General features: G+C 41.6%; 1 protein-coding gene across 1 annotated transcript in view; it reads left to right on the forward strand.

Moving 5' to 3' along the window:
- The window catches only part of AGBL1 (AGBL carboxypeptidase 1), a 281,145-nt gene that overhangs the window by 104,752 nt on the left and 149,751 nt on the right, over positions 1–26,642 (forward strand). The window contains exon 18 of the mRNA XM_042824521.1: positions 11,220–11,400. Within this exon, the coding sequence (XP_042680455.1) occupies positions 11,220–11,400 (181 nt within the window). The remainder of the gene's footprint in view (positions 1–11,219; positions 11,401–26,642) is intronic.

Genomic DNA, 26,642 nt, shown 5'->3' on the forward strand with positions numbered 1-26,642 from the left:
TCCCTGCCCTTGTAGCTTGGTTTAAAAGGTGCAGCCAAGGTCATCCCTTCCCCTTCCTGACCAGCAGGAGACGGGGTAGACTGTAACAAGATTAGTGTCTCAGCTGCTCTGTCATTTTGTAACGTTGCAGGTCACCCCAATGGAGCCAGGGAATTTGTATTGCAACAGAGTAGGAGTGCGTTCTGTAGAGCAGGCGTTGAAGGCCGTTGTTGAAACGCAGTCCTGTAAATCCTGGCCTCTGGCAGCCCAAGCTGTTTAGTTATGTTTTATGAATCAGGTCATATCGTGTCTGTCACAGCTTCCAGATGCCAAGCTCCTTCTGTGACAGCTTTGTCAAGTGTTTTGAAAGGGCAAAAAAACAGCTCGAGGGTCACCGTGGAGTGTAATGCAACGTGCAGGAATTGTTTTTCACACAGAGTGACTGGCCAGGGGCAAAAGAAGAAGCATGAGAAATGTGAAGGATGTGGGGATCTCGGTGGCTGTGGTGCCCCCTATCCATCTTCCCCCTGCGTTTAGCACTTGCAAACTGTGAATGAGCGATCAGTGTAGTGACATAGAGTCTGTAGTAACATAGGTGGTGGGCCTGCAAGCTATGCGGAATGCGGATGGACTTGAAACAGCATCCCTGCTCTTAAGTGGTGGCTTGCTGCTTAATTTCCTTTACATCTTCCCCTTGTAATCAGAACACTCTGGGCCCACCTTCAAGCTTGTCAAGTGTCTTTCCTACCAGTTGGGATATTACTTGCAATGCAGATACTATGACCTTATTTGTTAGCTTGTCAGGATGTGACTTGAAATTGGGCTCAGCTCAGATACAATAATTGCTGTTTGCACGCTGGATGATGCTGGTGAGATGCTCCCCATGAGGCCATCTGCTAACCTGTCTCAAATGTAATTTAATAGAAGTCAAATAAAATAAATCAAATTAAAGCATGCAGCTAATGCATGCAAGCTCTGAAATGAATTTGGATTACAAGTAGGCAGTAAGACTAAGGAGTTGGTTGCTTCATCCATGAAGAAAGCATGTTAAGGCAAAATAAAAATAATTGAAGGAGACCCATTGATTTTGGGGTTGATGGGATGTTAGACGACAGGGGAAGCTTATTGGTATAAGAAGGTGTTTGTTATTAGTGTATTCCTGTAGTTAGAAAACGTGAGTTAGAAGTCTTTGCAAACACATTGTTTGCTAAGAAGCTTTGTTAGATGTAGCAGGAAGATAAATAATCTTTGCAATGCTTGCTGTTAGCTTGTTGTGACTATGATTTGCAGGGATTTTCTTTTATTTAAATAAGTGTTTCCTTTAAAAGCATTCTGATAGTTTACAGAGCTGAAGATGAAGTGGCAGTGAATGCTCTGAAATAGAACTGTTTCATTGCAAGTGCTTCATTTCAGGTAAGGATTTGTTCAGACTGTAAAGAATGGCTGAGCTGCAGTGGAAGGATTCCTTGGCAACATAAATTGGAAAAACTCTGCTAGGGAAATGTTGGGTTGAATATGCAAGGAGGCACCAGAATTGGAGAAACATGTCAGGCAGTATCAGCTTCACAGACCTATAGCGTAGTCTGTGTAGTTTGTAGTAGACATCAGAAATTCAAGCTGATCAGCAGCCATCGTTCATGCTGTTAAATTATTTGACAAAAAGAGCCTTCTGGAGATCGTATTTGAAATAGAATATCACTTAAGAAGGTATGAATCAAATAACAAATTGATCTCTTGTGTGAAAACTCCCACTTTAGTGGTACGTAGCATGGTATTAAGGAAAAGCAAGTGGATACTGGACATTGTGTTCACTTGTATTAGTTTTCCTTCTGGAACTGGTAAGACTATTTCACAGCCTGACTCCTTTATTCAGGAATACCTTTATCCCCCCCCCCCCCCCCCCCCCTGCGGGGCGGGAAAGAATTTTTTTTTTTTTTTTTTTTTTTTTTCCTTTGTGCAACCTTCCTACCATCTTACACCTAAGAAGAAACAATTTTCCTCTGACTAGTAGTCTTTCTAGCTTGACATTCCACTCCGTATAGGGATTGATGTAGAAAGTCATGATTCATCAGAAATCACTTTGCTAGCATCTGAATGGAAGAACTTCTTCCTGATACAAGACACTGTACAGTGTCTTGGCATATACACACCAGTTAAAGTTTCTTCATGCTATTTATGTTACTGCAGTGGCAAATCTTGCTTTACCTATCTTTCTGTCAGGTATGCTGAAGTTCTGGTTATGCTGTAAAAATTGAAATAGGATTTCAATTGCCTGATTGTCTTTAGGATATGCCAGTATTGCTTGGTTCTGAACTTGTTTGCGGGCTTCACAGTTCGTCTGTGTTCTCTTCCTTGAAAAACTGATGTTCTGTTCATTACTTTAAACAGCTACTGAGAGCCTTTGATTTGAGAATTTGAACACAAACTGTTAAAAAAAAATGCAGTATATAAAGGTGGCTCTTTGGCCAGGAGAATACAGATTAGGACCAGTCACTGACATTAAACTGATATGTGTTCTCCTAAATACTTTTTTTGGTGTGTGTGTGAATCATGAAGTTACATTAATCATGTTTTAGATGCAACTATTAGCTCATCCCACTTAATTCTTTATCAAGACAATGTTATATATCCAGAAGTAGACTTGTCAAGGCTGAAAGATACGTGAATCTGCACCACTGGAGGGTGGACAGCAGTAGGACAGTCTGCCTAAAGATATTTCTGCACCGCTGTAGTGTTAAACCTTCCCAGTTCACCATCCCAGCCAAACCCTTTTTGTATGTATACTGCACATATCCCATATTGTAGAAGATGAAAAATGGCACAGCTATGACATGACAAAAGATCTTTGGGCTGTTACTAGTTGTGCTCTCATGGTGATCTCCCTGAAGGACCTTCTTTGTTATTCCCCTACTTTCATTCTCTTACTCAGCTCCATGAGTTCATCCAAGCTCTTGCTGTTGAGATAAGATTAATTGTTAAGAATTGGAAGACAGTTCTTGCTTATCAGCCTCTTTACGTGAAAAGTGAGAATTCCTTTTGGGATATTCTAAAATATGTGATGGACTTGGACAGGAGTGATTCCACAGATGAGATACCTTATTGAGAACCTGTTGACACAGTGTTATAAGGTGTATTTTTTAGGCTTTTTCTTTCTTTTTTCTCTTTTCCTATGAGGATTTTCAGGTGCAACAAGACACACAGGTTAATACTCTCCTAGCTTGCTAAGTGCAGGAGAAATGCAAGATAATATTTCAAGAAACATTCCCTGCCAGAATATTTCTAGAGTAGTGGCGTGATAAATATCAAATCAAGTGAAGACCAAGAATTTAATTTTTCCCATCAGAGCCAATCTACGATGCTTTTTATCTTGACAAAAATTGATATTTTATCCCTTTGATAATGGGAGGCTCTGATTACACTTCCTTTTAATATATTTTACTTCTTAGAAGTCATTCCCCAAGGAAGACCTCAAGGCAGAAGCAGAGATGGATCTGTACCTCTTAAAGACACAACCCATGTTTAAGAATGAGCGCTGCTTTATGCTTCTGGTGGTATTAGGTGGGCTTTACATCTTTACTACAGGATGTGTCTCACGTAGAGCAGAAGAGCTTGAAGGACTACACAACACAACTTGTTTCCCTGTTAAATTTGGATGATAGTCCCAGTGGTGACAGAAATGCTGGCATGTGCTCTGTTTTCCACACCCATCGTAGGGCCAACAGATATCATTGCAGGTCCCACACTGATCTTAGCTTCCTGTGGTAACAAAAACATTGGGCAAAACATTGAAGCATTCACACACCTTTCCTCTCCTGCCCAGATTCCCACAAGGAGCTTTTCCAGAAAAAAATGAGGGCTTCGGAGGTGGATCCATAGGAATGAATGAGAAAACGAATGCCTATCGGGTTATCTCTGTCCCCAGCTACTGCAAGGTTGTTATGTACAGAATGGCTTCTAGTGCTCTGGGCAATGTATATTTAATGCTAACTTCTACTTCTCCACAGGGGAAGCTCTTCAATATAATTCACTGATATTCAACTCCTGCAAACGTCCCATTAACCCTGGCTTCACCATAGTTTAGTACTCAAACAAGTACTTTTGGTGCTGTGCCTATTCTCAGAGTGATGGCAAGGAAGGACGGGGGGATATTGCACCGGGGTGAAGGCTGTCTCTCATAAGGAGAAGAAATGGTTTGAGGTGTTAGTCAGTGTGAGAGACATTTACTCCTGGAGTGTGCCCTGGGGACATCCCATTGTGAGTGATCTCTGCTGCAGACTGTCCATCTGCTGCCCTTGATTTCTACAGAGAAGCTATTAATGACATCCACAGAGCTGGGGATGTGGCCCATGGGCAGCTTATGGCTCAGAATTCAAAGCTCTGATGCTCTGCCCTGTAGATGCAAAGTCAGCTTGATCCCTTTGGGGATCAGATACGCAGAGGTTTCTCTAGCTGGGAATGTCACCAGAAAATGCAGAATTGTTGTTCTCACAATATTGAAATATGCCCTGCAAATGAGATAGATGGGCTATGAGCAAGTAGTGTATGTGTAGGATAAAATGCAAGAGTAAAGGGTGAAAATATTGCTGTTTTGAAGCCGAAACCTTATTAAAGTCCTGTCTGTCCGATTTGGGCAAATTCTTTCTAAAGTATCATGTGTCACCAAAATCCCATTAAACTGTCACATAAATTATCAGAGTTTCCTTTTCCCATCAGCATGGATTACCCAGGGAGATATTTTTATGACAATGGAAACTTTCTCAGCCTGCTCCTCCTGCCTGATTTCATTTCAGATGAAATCCTTCTCTCGGAAAATAGCCAGTGGATTTCTTTTCTCTGCCTGTGCAGCACTTATCGTGCAGGTCTCTGCTGCACTTATGTCCTGCCTATACCTTCTTTTACGTATGGGACAGTTTAGGGCAATGGTTCCACTGCTTTGCTCGTGCTGAATGAGCATAGTGTTGTAGTCTGTTTTATGGATCTTTTCTCCAGTGTCTTCTGCATCTGCTGACTGGATCTTGTCTCAGTGTTGTCATCCTATGAAAAACCCAGAAAGTGAAAGCCATAAATGCACCTAACTTGAAAATATTTCTTTGCTACTTGGCATGTCTCGAAGGTGTTTTGTTTCTACAAGGCGATCTATGTTTTTCCCCATGCTGGCTGAAAAATATATGCACTGATGGTTAGTAGCAGAAAATACATGCTAGTAGAAAATACTTGAGTACCTGCTGCTGTAGAAAAAAATTAAGGTTGTGATGCATGTGTTATGGAAGCAGGAGATGATAGAGCCTTGCCTGTTTTTGACAGATAATCTAGAGCTCTCTGCATTGGCTCTCTAGATGGAAGGACTCTTAGAGCTGGTTACAATTTTTGCTTCTTGCTGTTTTCAAAGGGCAGGCTAGGGTATACACAGGAGCTGGAAACCTGTAGACTTAAGGATAATAGAGGGGCTTTGGGAGATAATTATTAGTAAAGGAAATCCCAGTAGTAGTATTACTCCTAGTAGTTGTGCTGCTGCTCTGTTCTTACAGTAGTAAGGCTGTTAGCAACAGAGCATCCAATCGAGAAGTTTCCATAACTATTTTTGATTTGTATTTGGAAGAAGCCCAGATGTCAAAATATCATGATGAAGTATTTCTGAGTAGTCACTAATTAATGCCTAATGCTTAACATGCATTTTGAGTGGCTGACATGAGGCAGTAAAGCAGTCACCTTGCACTGGAAAGATCAGAAGAGGTGGTTGAGGTTCGGTGTGAATTTGAATAGCGATTGCAGCCAATCTCAGGACACAAGAGTTGGTTTCAGAGGCATGGAGGTCATTCTTGGACCTGATTTCTAAATCTATAGCTAGGATGACCTATGGGATAATAGACCTAGCACTGATGCTATTTTGAGCTCTGTGGTGGAGTGTGTTGATACAGAACTTCCATAAATGAGGATTTAAAGGAAGGTAGTGCAAATATGGAGGCACACGTGTGAATGCAGTCAAGTTGCTACAGATTGGTTTAGCAAATAGACAATAATTTTTTTTTTTAATGCGACCTAGTCCTAGTGGACAGCGAGAGCAACGGATTTGCTTTTTTTATAGCATCCTTTTGCAATGTAAAGTTTGTTTGTTTCTTCTGTTTTCATCTTTCTTTTTCTAGTTGAAAATCCATTTTCTCCAATTTTCTTCAAAGTTGTGACTTCCAAATATTTTATCATTCTTTAACGGCTTTTTCTTCAGTTTCCATTTTTGAACTTTGGTGGCCAGCAGTAGACACAGTATTTCAGCAAATTGTTTTTGTTCACTGAGTTGAGCAAAGTGGGAATAAAAAATAAAAAAAAAAAAACCAACAGCATTCCTTGTGTTAGCTGGGACATTGCCTGTTAGTGTGTCCCAGAAGGAGAGCTGTCGTTTTTGGAACTTCTTTGCATCATCAACTCCTCTGATATAATCCCCCAATTCTTTTTGGCAGTACTCCTTGCTAACCAGCTGTCCTCCATCTTAATTTTATTCCCTTGGAATCTCTCTCAATAGTCTGTCTCTGGATATTGCTGCCAGGCTACACTGAGAATGTGCAGCATACAATCATGGATGGGAATGTTCTAACCCTACAATAAATGCAAGGCAGTTTGTTTGTGATGAGTGCTTGTGAAGCTAATAGGGTAGCTGCACTTAATTTTGAAGCTCAGTAGTATCTAGATAGCTCAGGGGATTGTTAGAGTGTAGGATATGCCGATGAATGTTGAGTTGGCATATCTGGCTCAAAATGCAGTGGTTGAAGTTTCTGCTAGACTAATGCAGATGCACCTGCTTTAGATGGAGATTTTAGTTAAAACTTAAACAATTTTCAAAAGGTTATAGTAGGCTTTCCAAAGGTACAAGTATTGAAAACAAGACTTCTTTCCCTATCCTTTGCTAGAGGTAAGCTTTTGTTTGAACACAAATTAGTTCATGTGGGTCTCCTTTCGTTACATCATATGGGAGGTCAGTCAAATGATAGTAGAATTTCCATCTACCTTCAGGATTTGGGATTTTGGAATCTGCCCCAAAATGGATTGTAGATCCTGGCATACTGATTTCCTGGAGTTAAGGGGGGGGGGGGGAAATAAAAACAACCCACAAAAACAAACAACAAGAATATCCAGCAGTAGTAGGATGTCAAACTGCACCAAGGCTGAATGCAGAGCATTCAGCACCTGTATTCATCTCTGCAGTCATCTCTCATCTCAATCTCCGATTCTGATTCAGAGGTGAGTGAATTCATAAAACACATGCACAAAGGGAGGTTGCCAAGCAATTTGGAGCCTGGAACACCTCCACCAGGCTATGAAGGTAGAAAAACAGCTAGCCAAGGCAATTTGTAGCATTCACTTCTTTGCCATACATAACAGTGGTAACGCGTGTGATGTAAGTGCATTTAAGGGAGGGATGTTTCACTGATAATTCTGGAAAACAACAGTGGGCACTGCAGACTATGTAAGCTGCCTCTGCATTAAAAGCTGTCTGTTTCAGCAGTGTTCAGCCAAAAGCAGGGCCAGGAAGTAATGCTAAGATGGGGGAAATGGGGGAGGTATGAATTACATCTTGCAGTAACTGAAAGAGTGACAACTTGAGGGAAAATTTTAGGAGAGGAAAGCAACTGACACAGATTCTGCCTCAGAGCCATCTCATGTTTTTTGTGATCTCAGTATTTGAAGGTGGGTTTTTTTTTTTTTTTTTTGTTACCAATATACTTTAATATATTCGTTGTACATCACACCATATCCTGTCTTTGTCTGACTTTGCATAACTAGCCTTGGGCAGATCAGATGTATCCAGGGCAGGATGCAGACGTGACACCCATGGCAGAGCTACGTTTGGTGCTCTTTTTTACACATCATTTGACTCTCAGAATATGCTGTAGTGGTCACAGATAATTAAGTTGTGAGGGAGCTTGGCTTTCTTGGTTTATCTCCTATGTCCTGGGGGTAAACCTGAACCTTTGATCTGTGCAGGGCTCATGATAAAGTCACGTTGTATTTTGGAACGGGGGAGAGGAGGGGGAGCCTATGTTTTGTGTATCCTGGCTTGGAGGTAATAGGAAGATAGGTATGCAGAGGCACAGCCAGAACAATTCCAGTCAAGAACTGGATCTAGGTTGAATTTGTCACATGCTATGTATATGATTCCCTTTGACTCCTAATAAAATCCTAGCCTTGTATCATTTCAAAACCTTGTTCCCTTACAAATGCCATGTTCCCTTACAAATGGCCCAGATATCAGCTTGATATTATTTTGAATTTTAACTCAGGTCAGGGCATCTGGAAGTGCATTTCATTTCCCTTCTGTGCCCCTCTTTAGGGGGGACACTGATTTGTTAATGGGGTTTCATTCTTTTATTTCAGATTGATCCTTCCCCAACTGATGTCATGATTAGTAACTTCAAAGTCAGATAAAATAGAGAGGCAGATCCCTGCAACAGACAGGAGATTAAGCAACAAGTTAGCAGTACTGGAAGAACAAAGCTCTTATTTTCATGCATATATCCACAGTTAAAATGAATAAAGAGAAGGGAAGGTGGAAAGTAGATGATATATTGGATTTATTACTCAAAGGATTTTTGCTCAAAGTTTTGCAAGAGGCGTCAGTGATGCTTTAATCTCTCATCTCTGGGTTTGTTAGTGCCACGTTATATCCTGGCCATGTCAGAATGTAACACAGAGTAATGAGACAAGATCTGTTGGATGAGGCTTTATGTAGCATGAAAAGGTTCCTCTGCTCTCTTTTTATTATTTACATTCCCGGAGAAGGTTACGTGTCATGTGGGCTTTGCAGAGATAAATGGGTAACCTGAGCTTTCTGGCAGCTTCCCCAGAACTTGGGGAGGATTCTGCCTAAAAGTTGGCTTGGGAATTTTGAAACATTGAGCTCAATCCTGGGTTCTGAAGGAAGTATATAAGAACATGTGTCTCAGTGTCCTGAGCAGGTGCCGTATGGCACAAGCTGGTATCAAAAGGCTCAGGACTGAAATGGCACGTCAGAACAGTAGCTGAGGCCCAGTGGAAATCAGCAGCACTGCAGTCATGGGGCATGGTGAATCAAGAATGACTGTAGCAGCTCAGCTAAGTGCCCAAATCTTGACTGGCGCCTGCCAGTTCGTGTGCTGAGTGGGGCTGGCCTGCGCTGCTGCACGCTGCTTTCCTAAGTTCTAACGTTTATTGTGGTTATTTAAAGCCACTTCATGGCAGATGAATTACAGGATATGCATTAGAGTTATAGGATCGAGTGACTCCTGCCTGTTGAAGAGTCCCATTTCTGTTTCTCAGGTGTGCGAAGAGTAACAAGTGTTATGACCATATCACCATCTCTCTGCACTGTTAAGTGCTTGGTTAGTCTTCATGCTGCAGAGCACAGCGTTTGTCTGTGATGGCTTCTGTGGGGGGGAGTGGATGCGTAACAAGAGCTGCAGTTTGCCTGCTGGTGTGTACCTTTGTTGCATCTCTCCTTTGGATGAGGTGCTGGCATTGCAGATGTGTCTGTCAGGGAGGGGAGCTTATAAAGGGGACTTTAAGTGGAATAGAGAGAGTTCCCCATCTGGACCCTATGGGTCCACCATTTCCTGGGGTTTGAGATCAGGAAACTTTAGAAGCTTTTGTCATATTGAATGTTAGACCGGGGTGTATCAGTCTTGAGAAGAACAGAACTCGCATCTCTGCCGGTCTCACAGTATCCTGAATTAGCAGAATTATGGCAAACCTTATGTTTCTGAGATGAGAAAACCCTTTCCTATGGTTTCTTTTTCTCTTGCATTAACTGAAGAAAGAATCTCTCAGTTAACATGCTGCTTGCTTTCCCGATGTATAGAAGAGACAAGAGTTGTTAAAGCTGTTTTCATCAATTGTGAGAGAGCGTGTTTTATTTTGCTTTGTGCTATTTACAGCTGTTGTCCATTAGGAGTCCTCAAGAGCCTCATTCTCAACTACAACAACACAGTCCCATAAGTTTAGCTCAGCAATGAGCCTGCAAAACAGCACTAAATCATGATGATGGGAGAAAGAAGAAAATGTTTGGACGTAGCAAAATGCAACTGATGCCTTTGTGAAAAATTGTTTTTGCTTGTTGCTGCTTTAAAGCATTACTAAGGTAGATTGTAAGGCACACCATCTAGCTAGAGCAGAATAGAGATTTTTTTAATATATATATTAAATTAAAAAAAAGCAGAACTATATTTCTCTGACTGAAGGGATCTTTTACAGTCCATTGGGCTCTTATGTATACACATCAATGAAAATATACGAATCTCAGGGTAAGGTGCAAGAATGATTTAAAAATAAAAAAATAACAAATGGATATTGAGTAGCAGAAGTTCCAGTTGCTTTACTGGAACGCAGGATAATTGCTTTGTATGAATTTGAGTGGAGACTGGATATGCTCACCAAATGCGTAAGAATTGGGAGAGGTACGAGTGGGATTGCTTCCAAATCTGTCTACATCCCTGCAGGGAAGTTGGCCCAGATGACCTTTAAGGGTCCCTTCCAACTCGAGAGATTCTATGATTCTACCTCTGTGTTTCACATTAATTGAGTAATGGTTTGTAAAGCAGTTAGAAAGCTGAAGGACAGTTTTGGGAGCTGAGGACGCAGGAGCGCAACTTGCTAAATCAGCATTGGTTTACAAGGATACTCAGATGATGCCTTTGATTGTTTTCTGTCCCTTTACTAGACAGCCTGTGCTCTGACAGAGCTGGAAAAAACATCATGGCATCATTGTGATTCCCTGACAGATACTGGCTTCCACTACAGCAGATCTGTCAGGTTGACTTGTGACAGAGGCCTGAGACTGTGAACACTCAGAACACTCACAGAAGGATAATTTTAAGACACATCATTGCTTTGTCCTTTTCTTTTATTCTCTGTGCCTGGCAGGTGTCTGCCTCTGTCTTCTTCCATTGCCTTGGCCTGTCTGTGGATTTTGCTCAACGCAGATGGGATCTTCAAAGAATCTGCTGTCAAATTTGGTCTTTTCAAAGCATATGTATACTGAGAGTTTTTGGAGATGTATAACTAGGCCGAGTGTGGGTGCTTTTTCACAGGAATGGCAAATAACATATCTGATAACAAGGCAATTTTCTATGCCAAATTGCAAGTCTACTTTGAGGTAGGGGTTCATTAGAATTTATGAACTTTTTATTAAGATTTTGTCTTTCAAACAAGAAGACATCATCATATCTCTGCAGTTTCTGCGCATACCATTCTCATGCCTTTGCTTTGTTTTACAGACAGTCGTCCTTATGTCTTTCTGATGGCCCGTGTTCACCCCGGTGAAAGCAACGCCAGCTGGGTAATGAAGGGGACCCTGGAGTTCCTTGTGAGCAGTGATCCCATTGCTGATCTCCTGAGGAAATGTTTCATTTTCAAGATTGTCCCCATGCTCAACCCTGATGGAGTCATCAATGGCAAGTGCGTTGTAGTAACATGTTCACTGTGAATTTTCACTGGGTTTGCCTGCAGGCTTTACTGCTGTCCACATAGCAGGTCTTGTCTTCAGTGTTTTGGCCCAAAATTCCTGTTGTCTTGTGCTTTATTCATCCTCTGATCAGTCCCATAAGGAGAATGTAAATCTTGGATATAGCTCAGTGTGCTGTCTCGTACGTGTCAGATGTTCATGGTTCTGTACCTGTGTGGGGCCCTACGGTATAATACTCCTGGGTGGAGTATTAGTGATAGCAGACAAATTGAATTTTACTTGCTGAATGGAAAGCTATCTATTTTGCCAAAACAGCAGGGCAAACTTTATCTGCAAGCTGATATACCTGGGAATAACTGGCTTTAATTAATGCTTTATATAGCTTGAATGGGTGAAAGATATGTAAGGATCTATTAAATGCTCATATCTTCGTGGAAATGTTTCTATATAATGAAACTCCCTCCTTCTCCTACCTCCTTTTTCCTCTTCCCTCCCATATGCTTCTGAAGAGATACGAAGTCTATTTGGGCTTATGAATATACCACAAATACAACAATTCTGTTTTGCGTTCTGCAGAGCTGCCTTTACATTGCTCCTGCCCATCCGTACTAACCTTCCTAGGGATGGAAAAAGTCTTGCTATGTTAAAATGAAGCAAAATAAGGATTGCTGTGCAGCTAGTGAAAGAGTAATTCCTCTGAGGTATTGGTGAGTGCAGTATATATGGTATGCATGCACTTTGCTGGAAAAAAAAAAAAAATCTACTGTCCTCAAGGACAGTGGAGTTTGCTCATTTCACTGGGTACTTGCACAGTGATTGTGAGTTGTGGGTTGTTTATAAGACTTAATTGTCTCTGATGTAGAGGCAGGACGTTATGATCACGTAACAAGGGGGAAATTTGCTTCTTGACCTGCTAACAAGGGCTCGTAGGTTTCAGTAAGAACTGTTGCAAAGCTTGTTGGAATGGATTCTGAAACCTGAAGGCTGGTTTTAGACAAGCACTGAAACACATTGCACAATATAAAGTAACAATTTTTCTTCAACTACAATCATTCATCTGGTTTCAGATCAGGTTGTGCTGATCAAGTGCTGAAGAAACAGGAAAAAGACTCTAAGCAAAAACTTGAATTTATTTGGTCCTAATCTAATCCCTTTTGGCCTTGGGTGAGGACCTCCGCAGAGGGCAGCTTAGAGTGTTCTTAGCCTCTAGTCCGTGACTATGAACATAGGTTTTGTGTTGTTATGCTCCCCAGGACATGAGTGTGCTGTAGTTTGAGAGGGCTGTTTGGAGGAGCTGGATGCTGCCCCCGAGTATTGGAAGCTTCTGCTGGCACCAAATGCCTCCTTGATTCTTCCAGACAGCAGAAGCAAAAAATGAAAGATTGTGGCTTTCTGTTTTTCCTTTCACTCTGCTTAATTAAAGTTTCCAGCAGATGGAGGGCTGGAGGGAATGTCTGACCTTTTTTCTCCAGCTGTCAGGAATGAGCGTAGTAGAGTTGGGGCCCTCAGGAAGGACAGTGTGGCTCTTGGTGACACCTGGGTGGAGGGTACTGCCTCACATCACAGGGGAAGGTGTGGAGCTTCAACTGTAAAACCTGTTGAAGTTAAACCTGGTGATAAATGGAAAAATTTGGTGTGGGAAAGGAGCAGGGGAACAAGGGCTTGGCCATGTCTCCGTACCTGGGCATGAAGCCTGGGGAAGGGAGAGAACCATTCCATTGTGCTCCCGTTTAAATACTGTGCTGTCAAGCTTCCCATGGCTCTGTTGCTCTTCTTCCTATGTGCATTTTCAGTGGACTGAAGCGCTCCTGCTCTGAGGGAAAAGGTTTTTTTCTTGGCCTAGAGATATTAACAGCTTTAGGAGGTAACTTTCAGTCCCTTACTGTCTGCGAGTGCATATGCAGGTTTCTTTGTCCTTTAATGTTCTACTTTGTCCAGGTTTAAGTGCTATATTAAATTCTGTTGTCTTTCAAATCACTGCCAATATTATGAGGGAAACTGTTTCCTGGGGAAAAGGGGTCTGTAGGCCATTACTGACTAAGCAGTTGTAAGCAGGTCCACACTACTTATTTTTTACATCTCTACAACACATTTCATGAAGCCACTTATTTGCCTCGAGATTTACAATCTCAATGAATATGTCAAATCCACTATGAAGGCCAGCAAATATCTTGGCTCTGTACTGGACTCCAAAATACCCGTGTGTGGTAAGCAGTCGTTTTCATAAAATCATAGAATCAGTAAGGTTGGAAAAGACCTTTGAGAACATGTAGTCCAACTGTCCATCTGCCACCCACAGTGCCCAATAAACCATGTCCCTCAGTGCCACATCTCCACGTTTCTTGAACACCTTCCAGGGACAGTGACTCCACCACCTCTCTGGGCAGCCTGGGCCACTGCATCACTGCTCTTTCAGAGAAGTTGTTCCTGCTGTCCGACCTGAACCTCCCCTAATGGCAACTTGAGGCCATTACCAGTCATTTTGTCCTGTCGTGTTTTATCTCTTATTTGGAATTATCACTGATCTCGAATCTTCGTGCTTTGGAAGTACATCTTCTCTACTATCCATCGTTCTGTCATCTGGAATTAATCCTGCTCTAGTCTCATTACCTCAGTATCTTTATTTAAGAAAGGATTGGGTTCTTTTCTGTTGGCAGTTCTTTTGAAGCTCCTCACTCTCTCACTCCTCCCCAGTCCTCTATACTGGGCTATGCATAATGCTTCCCTGCCCGTCACAAAGATGAATGCCAGTGCACGGTTACAAAAGATTTCTTCCAGCAGCCCAGCTGTGCCCCTTCCCCAGCTGGCTCCCTGCTGCAGGCACAGCTCAGTGGAAGAGTGCTCATCCCAGCAGGATACTGTGCAATCACTCTTCGAGAGCCTTGTGCAGCAACAAGACGATCAGGGACTTGGTATTTGCTTTGGTTAATGTGATCTGAAAGTTGCATGCAGAGAATGTTCCTCTGTCACGGACATGACGGCAGTAATGCGATTATGCTCTGTGTGTGGCTGAGCTGGGAAACAACCTTCCCTTGCACATCAGTCAGTGCTGTGAGGATCTATTCCTGTCTGTCAGCGATGAAGAGAGTTGAGTCCTGTTGCTGATGCTAAATGAAGGTTGTGGTGATGCAAGCATGTCTGTATGAGTAAGGTTGTCATCACATAAAAATATAAATCACTACCTCATATCACATCTAATTTGAGTTTGTTCAATCCAGAGAGAGCTGATGAGCAGTTGTGTTGCTGTGTGACTGTTCTCATAGAATCATTAAAGTTGGAAAAGAATTCTGTCATCTAATCCAACTGTCCACCTACCACCAGAATTGCCCACTAAACCATGTTCCCTAAGTATCACATCTCCATGTGTCTTGAACCCCTCCATGGATGCTAACTCCACCACCTTCCTGGGCAGCCTTTGCTCTGTCCTGAGCAGCAGTCGGATGTAGAGTTTGTTAAATAATAATCAGCTGATCTGTTAATGGCTGTATATTTTAATATTAGACACTGCTTTTTATTAAGTGGATCTTGGGAGTTGCCACGCAATGGCATTTGACCACTGCTGGATATGGGATGCTACCTCTGATAACCATATCAGGTCAGAACATGGGTCTATTTGTATATTTTTTCTTTTTTTACAAGGAAATGTCCAATTGTAATGTCCAAGAATGGTAGTATAAGATGGTCCAAAGTGACAGACATTAAACTACTAAAGAGAAGTGTCTTTGTAGGTCGATGATTTTGCAAAGGCTATTCTGTGAGAGCCCAAGGTGAGTACTGTTTGGTGTTAGGCTGACTGCTCTCTCTCATTCCTCTATCACGTTTTTAAATTAAATCATGGTTAAACAGGCAAGCTATAGAAGGAACTCCATTCTACACAGCGGTGGAGAATCCATGAAGAAGTGTAGCACTTTGATTAGGAAACTGCTATAAAGTATACTGGGTGAGTGAGAGACCTGTGCTTTGTTCTTGGCTCTGCTATTGATGCAGTATGTGACCTTGGGCATTTCCCCCTCCTTTTTTTTTCCTGAGTTTTCTTCCTGGGAGGATAAAATAATGACACACCACAACCTTCACACAGCTTGAAATGGAGTGAAATATGTGTACTAGGAGCATTTTCTCTTCAATCTAGTTCTTCTGATTCATCCATTAAAACCAGGGGCAGGAAGGGAACTAGTAAAAGCTAAATTATGGCAGCACAAACAGTTTTTAACAAAGAAACACCAAACACTGTTGGCTGTCCACACTGTTCCACATAAGCTCGTTGCCACACAGTTGAGCAACAAGTTGCCTGTGCACCAATATGTGCCTATGCAATTGCATACCATCTCATGATGTGCTCTTAGGCTGTCTTCTCTGTGCACCTGCTGCACACCCTCCTGTTAACAGCTTGTGCATGCAGCCATTCCTCTGTGTCTGCTCACACCTGCATACATTCTGCACACACACACCTGGTGCTCCCACGCGTACATTAATAGTCACAATGTGGTAGTCAGCATTTTGTGGGGATTTTTTTTGGCTGGACTTCTTCAGAGACTGCAGTTTCATATAAATATTGCTATTTATTACCCCCTAAATTTAGGGTTATTAATTATATCAGTATAGCCTAATTTATATCACCACAAACAGCAATAATAAATAGTGCCAAATGCTAACGAGCAGTGCTTGCCAACTGTGCCGAGTGCTTCCCCCCCCACTTCCCAGAAGTATTAAATTAAAAATGATTTAGCCTTGCAAGATGATTGATCAAACAAGACTTGGAAACTCCTAGATAAGTGCTTTTGATTTAAAAAATATTTCGCATGCAGACTTCTCATGCACGATCTGTCTTTTGAGTATCCAAAAGTCCTGAACTGCTCAATATCTCAGTTCTGAGTTCATGTCTCTCTCCTACATTGCCACCTTCTTCTTCTTCCTTTACTCCCTTTCACGTTTCCTTTTCTCTTCTATCTACCCTTTTCTCACTCTTCTTTCTCTACTATTGAATCAAAGAAGCTTTTCAATGAGAGGAACTTGACGCGTTTTTATAAATGAATTAAGCCAATCAATAGAGATGGGAGCCAGTGAGACGATTTTGGTAAAGGAAGATTAATTTTTTTTGGTGCTGCTGATTTCTTCAAGGCACGAGGTAACCATAGTAGCAGTTAGGAAGAGGAAATCCTGATTTGCATTTTGGATTGTAGCCATGGACTATTCTTTATCTGGTTTAAAAACACCCTGTTCTCTCCTGCACCTGCCCTCCCACAACGTAGGCTGAGTAAGCTTTGCTGCTGCTTAAAGGTAAGGCAGGTGAGCTGGGTTTTGTGTTTGTTTGTCTCTACTGATACCCACTCTCACTTTAGTAGGGCTGTTTGTTCCATTCTGTTTTACTTACAGGGTTTTGTTTATTGCCTCCTGGAATCCAGCAGAGAAAAGCTTTAACTCTGACATTTACTGAAATAGAGAGATAGAAATGTCCTCTGAAAACCCTTCCAGAACGCGTTTCCTTTGCGTGCTCTCAAAAGTTACAAAACTATTAATGTTTCCCGTTTACTTTTTGCAACATGGGCCTTTTTTTTTTTTTTTTTTTCTTTTTGAAGGATACTCTTAGCAAGAACAGAAGCAAGCTTGTCCCTATACTGAAAAGCATTATTTATGTATGTAACTTTTATTTCCTCTTTTAATTTATTTTTGTTATTGCACGCTCTCCTGCACTAAAGCATTTTGTTCTCCAGATAGTCAGAGGCAGAGCTGAATGTGGACAGCAAAAAAGCTAAGGGCTGCACTTGAGGAGTCACTTTATGACCCAGAACTGCATCCTTGAGGAGTAAATCTTGAGGTAGTGGCACAAAGCCATGCAGCTGTAGATATCCCTCCTATCCTCCCCTTGCTTCTCTTGTCTGCTTCTCTCTGGAAAGAGGGTTGAAGAGGAGTTGAATTCTCAAAATCTAGTCTTACGTAACTGAATGCATGCCATGCACTTTGCAAGCACACTTTAAAGTCTCTTTCCAGACTACCTAGTCTGTAATGTGTGCCTTTCTCTAAGGATAGTGCAGTGACGTGAGGAGGCTGGGAAAGGAATGTTTTCAGACTGTCATTAATGCATTGTGAGAGTGTATCTCTAGAAGTGAGGTGCTCCAGGATTAGTGTGGTGCTGTTCTTGAGCAGACATGGACCATATTGTATTTAGAAGCCCCGTCTCTAAATTTGTACCACCATGCCAACGGTAGTTGTGTAGGTGCGTATGGAAAGCAAGGTGTTCTTGGATAAAAGAATGTTTTTGCAAAAGATTCAGTCCTTGCTCATTTAGAATGGCTGTGCTCTGAGCTGTACATTATAAGATGGTATATTTGCAAGCACTGACTCAAGACCTCAGAACAGAGGAAGATGCCACGTCTGGGGAATGTTTGTACTGCCTCCGTAATGTGGCTCTGGGAAGTGCTGTGAACTGTGGGTGAACTTTCTTAGAGTGGAATAGATGGTTCTTATCTAAGTGCTGCTCTGTTGCTGCAGGCGTTGCCTCAGCTGCCCCCATTAAAAGGGCAGTGATCCTGCATCAGTGGTGAGCCATAACTGGTGAAAATGCACTTCTTGTTGGGCAGCATGGTCTGCTCCGCAGGCTGTCCTGAACATTTTGGGTGCTTGTCTGCCACCTTTAGTTCTTCTAGTGAAATAGGGCTGAGACCACTTACACTTCAACGCAAGCAGCCTAATTGTTCCTGACATGCTCAGCAGATTCCCTATAGCAGAGGCCCATGATTTGGGAGGTTAGGTCTATTGGCCATGAGGTAATGGCTTCACGTTGCACAAGGAGAGGTTTAGGTTGGATATTAGGAAAAATTTCTTTTTAGGAAGAGCAGTGATGCAGTGGCACAGGCTGCCCAGGGATGTGGTGAAGTCACTGCCCCTGGATGTGTGCAGGAAACGTGAGGATGTGGCACTGAGGGATGTGGTCGGTGGGCATGGTGGGGATGCGTTGGTAGTTTGGCTAGGTGGTCTTTCCAACCTTCATGAGCCTACGATTCTATGAAATCTGGTTAGTACGTGAAGAACATAAGATAAAACATGGGTATATTATTCCTTACCTCTTTGCAAGCTCTCCCTTGGCAGACCCAGAACCGGAATCTGACCATCCACCAAACTCTTCTGAGTACATCAGTGTGCTGTGGGAGGTGACCCGATTTTCAGACAAAGCCCTTTGCCCTGTGCTAATGTGGCAGTCCATCCTTGGCTCTCCTGTGGTAAACCTCCGTCGGCATCCAGCTACACCCCAGGACTCCCTCTGACAGCACTTCTCATGCAGCGTTGTTTATTCCTTCCTTTATCAGCTGGAGCTGTTGGGCCCCCTGAGTTATTAGATCTATTCGCTCATTGTCAGTGTTTGCTCCTTTGTAAATATGTCCCCATATGTCTCTGCTCCTGAGGAACATGCTTTCTCTTCTATTTACTGCTTTTCCCTGGCACCCACCTCCTCACTGCTCTATCCACCCAGTGGCCCAATAACAGCCATGGAGATAAATAAGCAACATAACTCTTCCTAGCTATTGTTATTGTTGTTGTTGCCCTGCATAGTAATATATATAATAACAAGGAAACAAATCTTATTACTAAAGTAATTACAATAAATAAAAAGCTGAGAAGGGAGATGAAGGAAGGGTCTGTCAGGGGAGTGATTGCAGTAGGGGTTTTTAAAATTTAATTTACTCGAGATGTTCTTTGCCACTTTATTGATACCCTGCTGAGGGGGCTGTGACTAATTAGCAACCAGCTGTTGTTCTAACACACCCTCACCTAATTTATTGTTTCCTTGAGTCTCTAAAATAGGAGCCTGTCTGCTATCATTGTCTGTGGGACTCAGCACCAGTCTCATGTCAGCAGTTGGTTTTATTGCTTGGTGCTTCTGTTTTCTGAAAGCTGAGTAGCTGAAATTTTGGATGCTTTGCTGCCCTTCCTTTTATTTTCCAGCATATTCCATGTGCTTCCAGGAGGTCGGGAGGGAGAATAGACTCAATCTATCAGATAATAAGCACCTGTCCTGGAGTCCAGCGTGATAACAGGCCAACACAATGCTAGTTTTTGGTAAATTGCCCAGAGGGCTGTGCCACTGTATGTATGCTTTGGTAGAGACCAAAGAAAAGACCTCGCAGAGGAGGTCTGGCATAGACACGGCCTAGGGTTTCTTAGTATCTAAAGTCTGTGACTTTTGTTCTCTTGTTTGTCGATATCCTTGTGAAAGCGCTGTGTTACTGTTGCCCTGTATCACCTGTCTTCTAAACATCCACAAAAACAAAGTAGCCAATGGTCATTTTAAGAACTGGAGGGACCAAATGCGTTGTTTCTTGTTTCTTTAGTCTTCCAGTCAGAAAAGCACACGCAGTATTTGCTCTGAAACAGTAAAGATACCCCTATGAGCTGCATGCAGCTCCCTTGATGCTTTCGTACCCAATCTGTTCTGATTATTCAAGGTCATTTGGGAATTTCACTGCAAAGATCACTTGATATGGGCTCAATGATATTGATGTCCTAGACTACTAAACAGTTCAGCTTTTAGCCTTAGAAATTATTCTATTTTAGATGGCTACTACCTTGTATTTTCAAGTTAGCATGAATATTAGATATGAACACGATGTTCCATGGGCTCAGAAAGGAATTATTTTTGTTCAGCATTCATGTCTAGACTCCTGACTGACAATGGGAGTTCATAATCAGATGTCTGCACTCCTTTGACAGTTCTAGGAGCCAGGAGGCTGGTGTACAAAGCTAGCTTTTAGTAAAGTTAATGAGTTGATTGAATTATGTTCTTATTTGCATTAGTTTGAGTGTGTATGATTCTCTTTTGTTTATTATTATGCTCATTTAGGTCCACTTTGTAATATATTATTCCCATAGCAATTGTGCCTGTGCTAGGCTCTGTGCAGACAGGCAAGGAGCAGCTGGGCTAATGGATCTGTTTTGGAGGCTAATCCATTTTCTAATGATGCAGCTTATGGAAGTTCTGTAGTTACTGCTTTTCTTCACTGTCGCTTCTTAGGATGGAGGAGGAATCTCACTGCTGTGACTTCCACAGCCACCTAATAAAGATTTGTGAGGTTCAGTATCGTCAGCGCTGGGACTGGAGAACTCTGTAAGACGAGGAATTCCTTTATGCTTTCTTGAAATTTTCAGGGTGCATCTGCAAACCCTGATCCAGTTGACCCCATAGGTAAATCTCCAATGAGATATCGCACAGATACTGACAAACGTGGATTTGCATCTGACTCCTGGTTGTAGTAGGCACAGAGGACTGATAGAAATGTTGAACATGTTGGGCAGAAGCTCATATCATGAGTAGAAGGGCTAGTTTTGATCACTCACCTCAAGATCAACTTGTCTTACCCAAGTTAATGCCTCTTGGAAGCTACAGATTCGGAGTTGGAGTTGTTATTCATGGGATGGGAAAAAAGTCCACAAAATGAAATTGTAAAAACTTCACTTTTATAGATGCAGTGAAGAATGTCCAATATTTTACTGCAATATCCACACTACCTGGAAAGCTGAAATTGCCTGGGAATGAAGGTTATTGTCTCTCATAATATACCTTCATATATTACTGTGTAATAAATCGAGCAGTATTTCTTTCACCCTGCAAACTGGACATCCCTGGAGTTCCAAGTGACATTTCAAATTTTATATGACCATTCAGTCCCTTTTAAGTATTAAAACACATCATTTTTTGTGATATATGCACAGAAGTTCTTTCTAAAAGCATATGAATAAAAAAATCTAGAGCTTAGTTATGCAAGGGTAGAGTTGCCTTACTGTGTGATGGTTTTTAAATGTCTATGTTTAGTTAGCTGTGTATTTTAGCTACTATTGTTCTTCAACATCTCTGTTTCTGTGTTTCTTTTCTGCTCTTCCTTGCCCTCTGTTTCATTTGAATAACAGATTCAATTGAATAACAGCTGGCAAAGTACTGTGGTAGGAGAGCAGATATGAACTGCCTTGGGTTGGAGAAATGGACTGGCAATTGAAAAATGGTGTTTTTAAAAGTGGGACAAAGAGGCATATCAACAAAAATAAGCTTCATCTGGAAGCCTGTATTTTCAAAATTGCTTGTGCAGAAATGCACCTATAGAGGACAGGCTGAGGTTGAATAGTTCACCTGTGTACATGGTTCATATGATTGCATGTGCAATTACGGTAATTACACGGGCAAATTTTACCCCAGTAGTTTGAGCAAATTGCCACCTTAATTTATGAAACCAGCTGCGTGTTCCAGGGAAGCAGCAAGAAAATGAAAAACAGAAAATTAAGTTGATGCTGGAATGACATAGAGTGGGAAACCAAAAGTCTCCTGCAACCTGAAAGGCAGCACTGCTGGGAGTCGGGGAAAAAAGTCAGCCACACTTCTAATGCTGCAAAGCATTGGAGTCTTAAAGGACTCCTTTAAAAATGAAGAAAAATGAAGAGCTTTTGAAGTCATCTAGCCAGATTTGAGCTGGAGGAAATGATACAAAACTAAAAGGAGAGGGTGAGATGGGCAGGGAAGAGGGCTTCAGTAATGATGCGCATTGGGTCGGTACATACTGTAGAACTATGAAGTTGGTGTTTGAACACACTCCAACTCGGTGATGTTGTAATCCTGATGGGAACCTTCAGATAAGCACGGTGATATTTCATTGCGTGGGAATAGTGATTATTCTTGCATTTAGATGCTGTAGAAACCATGCTGTGTTCTGAGCTCAGCCAGTTTTCCCTGGGCTGTTAGAACTGGCGTGTGAAATTCCACAAGTGGATGCATCTCTGTATAAGGTGGTTAAATATTCCATTACGTTCAATAGAGCTCTTCTACCTCCTTTGCTGAGAAAGTAGAAAACAGTGAGGAAGTGACAGTGGGCAATACAGTCTAGATCCTAAACCATCTTTTGGATTGCTTTCATGCGTCTGCAGCAAGTGGTAAGTACTTAAGGCATAGTTGTTGTGATAGTTGAAGGAGTCATATTACTCCACTGCGTATATATTGTAGGCTGTAAGTAGGCAAAGTGTTTTATTTCTGAATACACACACGTAACAATCTGTTACGAGGTCAGTAGTTTAGCATAATGCTGTTTTTGATTATTTTTTTCCCTATGAGCTTTCTTATAAAGCTTTCCTCCTACTAGTGTAAAGTTACTATGCAGTAACACCATTCTGGCTGAGTAAAGGGGCTCTTACTTTATCTCCCGTATCTCTAATTTTTCTCCCCCATATTTTCAGAAGCTCAGCTTTTGATGAGAAAGGAGTACCTTCTCCATCTGGGGGTACCTGCTCCCACTGAGAGCCATCTAAAGCAAAAACCTGCTTCCCGGTTCTATCTCTGGTCTGTGATGTTTGTACCAGCAGATAACAATGATAACAGTAATGTGAACTTGAGGATCCCATATTCATTGTCTGTTAGTTTAAATTTTTTTTTTTAAATGTAATTAAAAAAAATTAAGAAAAGAAGTGACTATTTTTCTGTCATCCCCCAAATGGTTATGACATGTAAGAGGATGTAAAGTGCAGAGCGGCTGAACAATCATAAACTATTTTAATACCACTTAAAAATGAGAAGAAGCAGCAAAAGAACCTTGGGTATTAATGAAGTTTATTGCACTAGTCTGTCACTTCTACAGAGCATGACTGTGGTTTTAAATCCTTGCTCCAGTGACATGAAAAAAATGTGGTGGTCTTTCATCCAAGTCCCTCATAGCTGTTAGTCTGTCATAGAAATCTCTAGTACCACTTTTGAGCTAGTGGTGAATTCTATGCTCTGGTGGATGTAATGTTAAGCAAAGCAGTTCTGGATAGTATTGGTGATAGCAGAGCTGTAAAGCAGAGCCTGAAAGTGAAGTCAGAAAAGTTACAGAAGATTATGGCTGTTACATTTTATTTGAACTTTTTTAGGTGATTCAAAGTAAACTCCTTGGATTTAGGCTGAGATATCTGGGGAGTCAAGGCTGGAAAGGCAGGCCATGTTCCATGGGTTAAGCCATTTGCAAGGAGTACCCACACCTCTTTCTGGTTGATCTGTTTAGTGTCTCACTATAAACGTGTATTAACATTCAGTGTAGAAAGCTCACTGCTGAAGGCAGTGGAGGGCTGACTGTTCCCCACCCCCTGCAAAACACACACGTCAGGTGAAGAAAGCTTGCTCTGGAACGCCTTCATGCCTGGGGAACGTGTTTTTGTGCATATGCTAGTTTTCAAGTGAAGAGCACCAAAGAGCTGTACCTTAAATTGCTGTAATCTCTGTCTCTTTCCCTGATGTGCAGGTGAGGGCACCCTTGAACTATTCTACTTCTCTGTCTATCTTTAGACTGATCTGAGCAGTATGGGATCTCATCAAGCACGTAGGCTGCTCAGAGGCAGTGGCTTTGAGCCTCCCAACTCATAATACTAATACAGCTGGGAATCTGAATAAAAAGGAAAATGTTAAGAAAAAGCCTCTGTTGCTGTAAGCAGAAGAAATAATCAGAATCAAGTCTGTCTTTCTATTACATGGTTTCTTAGGGAAACAAAAACCTGGCTCAGGGCTGTTACTTATAATGAACTGGTTTGACCAGTGTTCATGCCTTTCCCTTTTTTGCTGCCTTGTGTCAGTTCTGATTGTGTGCATAGTGATGACAGCAATTTATTTCTTATATCTTTTGTCCCAAAGGGTGTCAAAGAGACATAACAAAACTATATGTACTTTAATGTCAGGCATTGCTTAGTGTACTACCTTTAGGCTGGTACAAAGTAGTTCTTTATAACCTCTGAACCTGTTGCCTCTGAATGCTGGACATTGCTGGACTTAAGTCATTGGGCAAAAGTCACAGCAACTGGGTGTGCAGCAGATATTGTGAGCTGTAGAGTGGCTAAAAGAAATCCCTTAGATGTGATCAAACTGCTTCTGTATTCTATTTTTGTTTTCCCTCACTGTTTTATCCATCTTTGAAAAACACATGTGGCAGCTCTGAAACCACAATTTTACTTGCATGATCTCAAGTGGAATGGCTGGTCCCTAAACAGCACGTGTCCACCAAGCACTAGTTCTCCACAGACTAGCTGCAGGGCATGTGTTCTTGCTCAAGCCTGATGTAAGCCTAAATAAGGAGTTTGTTTTGAGGTCTGCCAAGAACAGTATTCTTTCTGTGTAAATGTGCATACTGTCATAGAGTGATAGAGACCATGTTGATACAGACTGTAAGGATTCAAAGACTGCAGTTTTGCTTGAAAGTTGTGTATGTATTTTTATGTGCAATTAGTCAAGTTGGGGTTTAGGCATTAAGTGGCCATTTGTGCTCTCACTTTTCACTATTGTGCTCATCCTTTGGGAATGAGCTTGTGCAAGTTAGACACAAAAATAAGCAAGCATATATTTAGTTGTGTGCTGTGCTGAAGCTGTATTTGGAAATAAACTTGTATTGATTTATTAGTTTTTTTTCCCTCCTTGATATTTCTGCTCTAATCTGAAGAATGTGAACCCATGGCTACGAAGCAGTAGTTCAGCAGTGTGTTTTCCTTTTCCAGATGACTCTCTTAATTGCTTCTGTAGCATAAGCTAATATTTCCATCTAACTGTTATTAAGATACTCTCATGGCGAGTTGGAATTCAACCCCAGTTTGCCTTGTGGTTGAGTGGTGACCAAGACTTGCCCCTAGCTGAATTATCCTTCTTTTATCTTTTTCTCCCTTTGTACACACAAAGAAGTCTGTCTGTACACCAAACTGTGAAACACACGGGAATGCAGAATTGATATTGTTGGTTCAGAGCTCCATCCTGGAAGCTTCAGAGAGAAAACTGCTTACAGAGGGGTGAAGGCCTTTGAAGGGCTTATTAGTGACTTGGCCCATAGGCTTCCTGGAGGCTCACTAGACTCTGTTCTATCGTGTCTTTAATATTTTCACATAAAGTTATCTACTGTGAATACTTAATAAAGGGGATGAAAAGATAAGATCTGCTCTGTAATGAGAAGACAGTTTGAGCTGATGCTAAGTTGCTGCACTGAAACCTTGAGGATACTGAAATTTGCAATGAAATTTGGAACCTTTGGGTCAGCTGACCTATGATCCATATTTACGTTATAATGTAGTAATACGTTGTTTAATATATCCTCCATGGTTCTACTTTCCTTTAGAAAGAGTAGACATCAAGATAGGTGATCAGGGATATGAATGCCACAAAGGTATGAGTTTTGTCAGTAAAGTTTTGTTGAGGAAGAAATTAAATTTTTGTTCTTCCATGTTCATAATTCTATTAAGGGTTTGCTTAATGAGGTTTTACAGACTAATTTTCAAGCTGTAATTTGCCTGTGATTCTTTTGAAATTTTTTTTAATGAAATGGAAATTTATATAGACTGCATAACAATAACCTAATGAAGTGGCAAATCATATTTTAAAATCACTTGTGATTCAAAATGGCATCTTAATTCTTGGAATTTAACACCATTCACACTGCGAGAATCTGAATCATTGAAACTAAGATGGAACTTTTTGTAACCCAGGAAATGCTAACAAGTACAAAATGAGTCTGTTGTAATGGGCCAGTTTTGTGCGTTGCTGAAAGAAAATGAAATAGCAAAGATCTGAAAGCAAGCCCTCATCATCTTGAATGAATGCTGTGAGGAGTCTGTGCTCGGGTAGCCCAAACATGATACTATCAGTGGATGCAGCCAGTACCATGATGGGGCTACGTGCCTGCAGGCTAATGGCAAAAGAGCCTGGATGGATTGTGGTTTGATTGTCATCTCTAACACTTGAGAGACAGTGCAGAGAGTGATGAATTTGTGTGAGTATTACACAGTGTTGCAGTATGCAACACAGAGCAGAGCTAAGGCCCCAGCAGTGGCTCCAGTCTCCTCTTATGTTTTCATGTGTCACTTGGGAACTGACTTGGTAAAAATTTTTGCATTGAAGAGTGATTTCTGATTACTTTAGGTAGCCCAAAACAGAGCCTACTGGATAATCTCTAGAGGCTTTCCTGGATGTTTTAACTCCATTCTGTGCCCTTGAAAAGGTTGAAGAGCTGAGATATGCCTCCATTAAGCAGCTGAGTTCAGGAGCTTATCTGCATTGCTTTAAGCTTCCTAGTTTCACATCAGCCCATTAGAGAACCTCTTTCCCAGGCTGGGAAGGAGATGGAACTCTTTAAAGCTGCCAGTATTTTTCTGATACCTAATGCTCATAGGCTGTCTCTTTCTGTGCTTCAAAATGTCACATTGGATTCCTGATGGAATTGGAGATTTTTATCTTTCTCTTTTCTGCCAGACCTGACAT

The sequence above is a fragment of the Centrocercus urophasianus genome, unplaced genomic scaffold, assembly GCF_019232065.1.
Source record: "Centrocercus urophasianus isolate 14NV4802_14NV808 unplaced genomic scaffold, USGS_Curo_1.0 seq_23, whole genome shotgun sequence".
Lineage (NCBI taxonomy): Eukaryota > Metazoa > Chordata > Aves > Galliformes > Phasianidae > Centrocercus > Centrocercus urophasianus.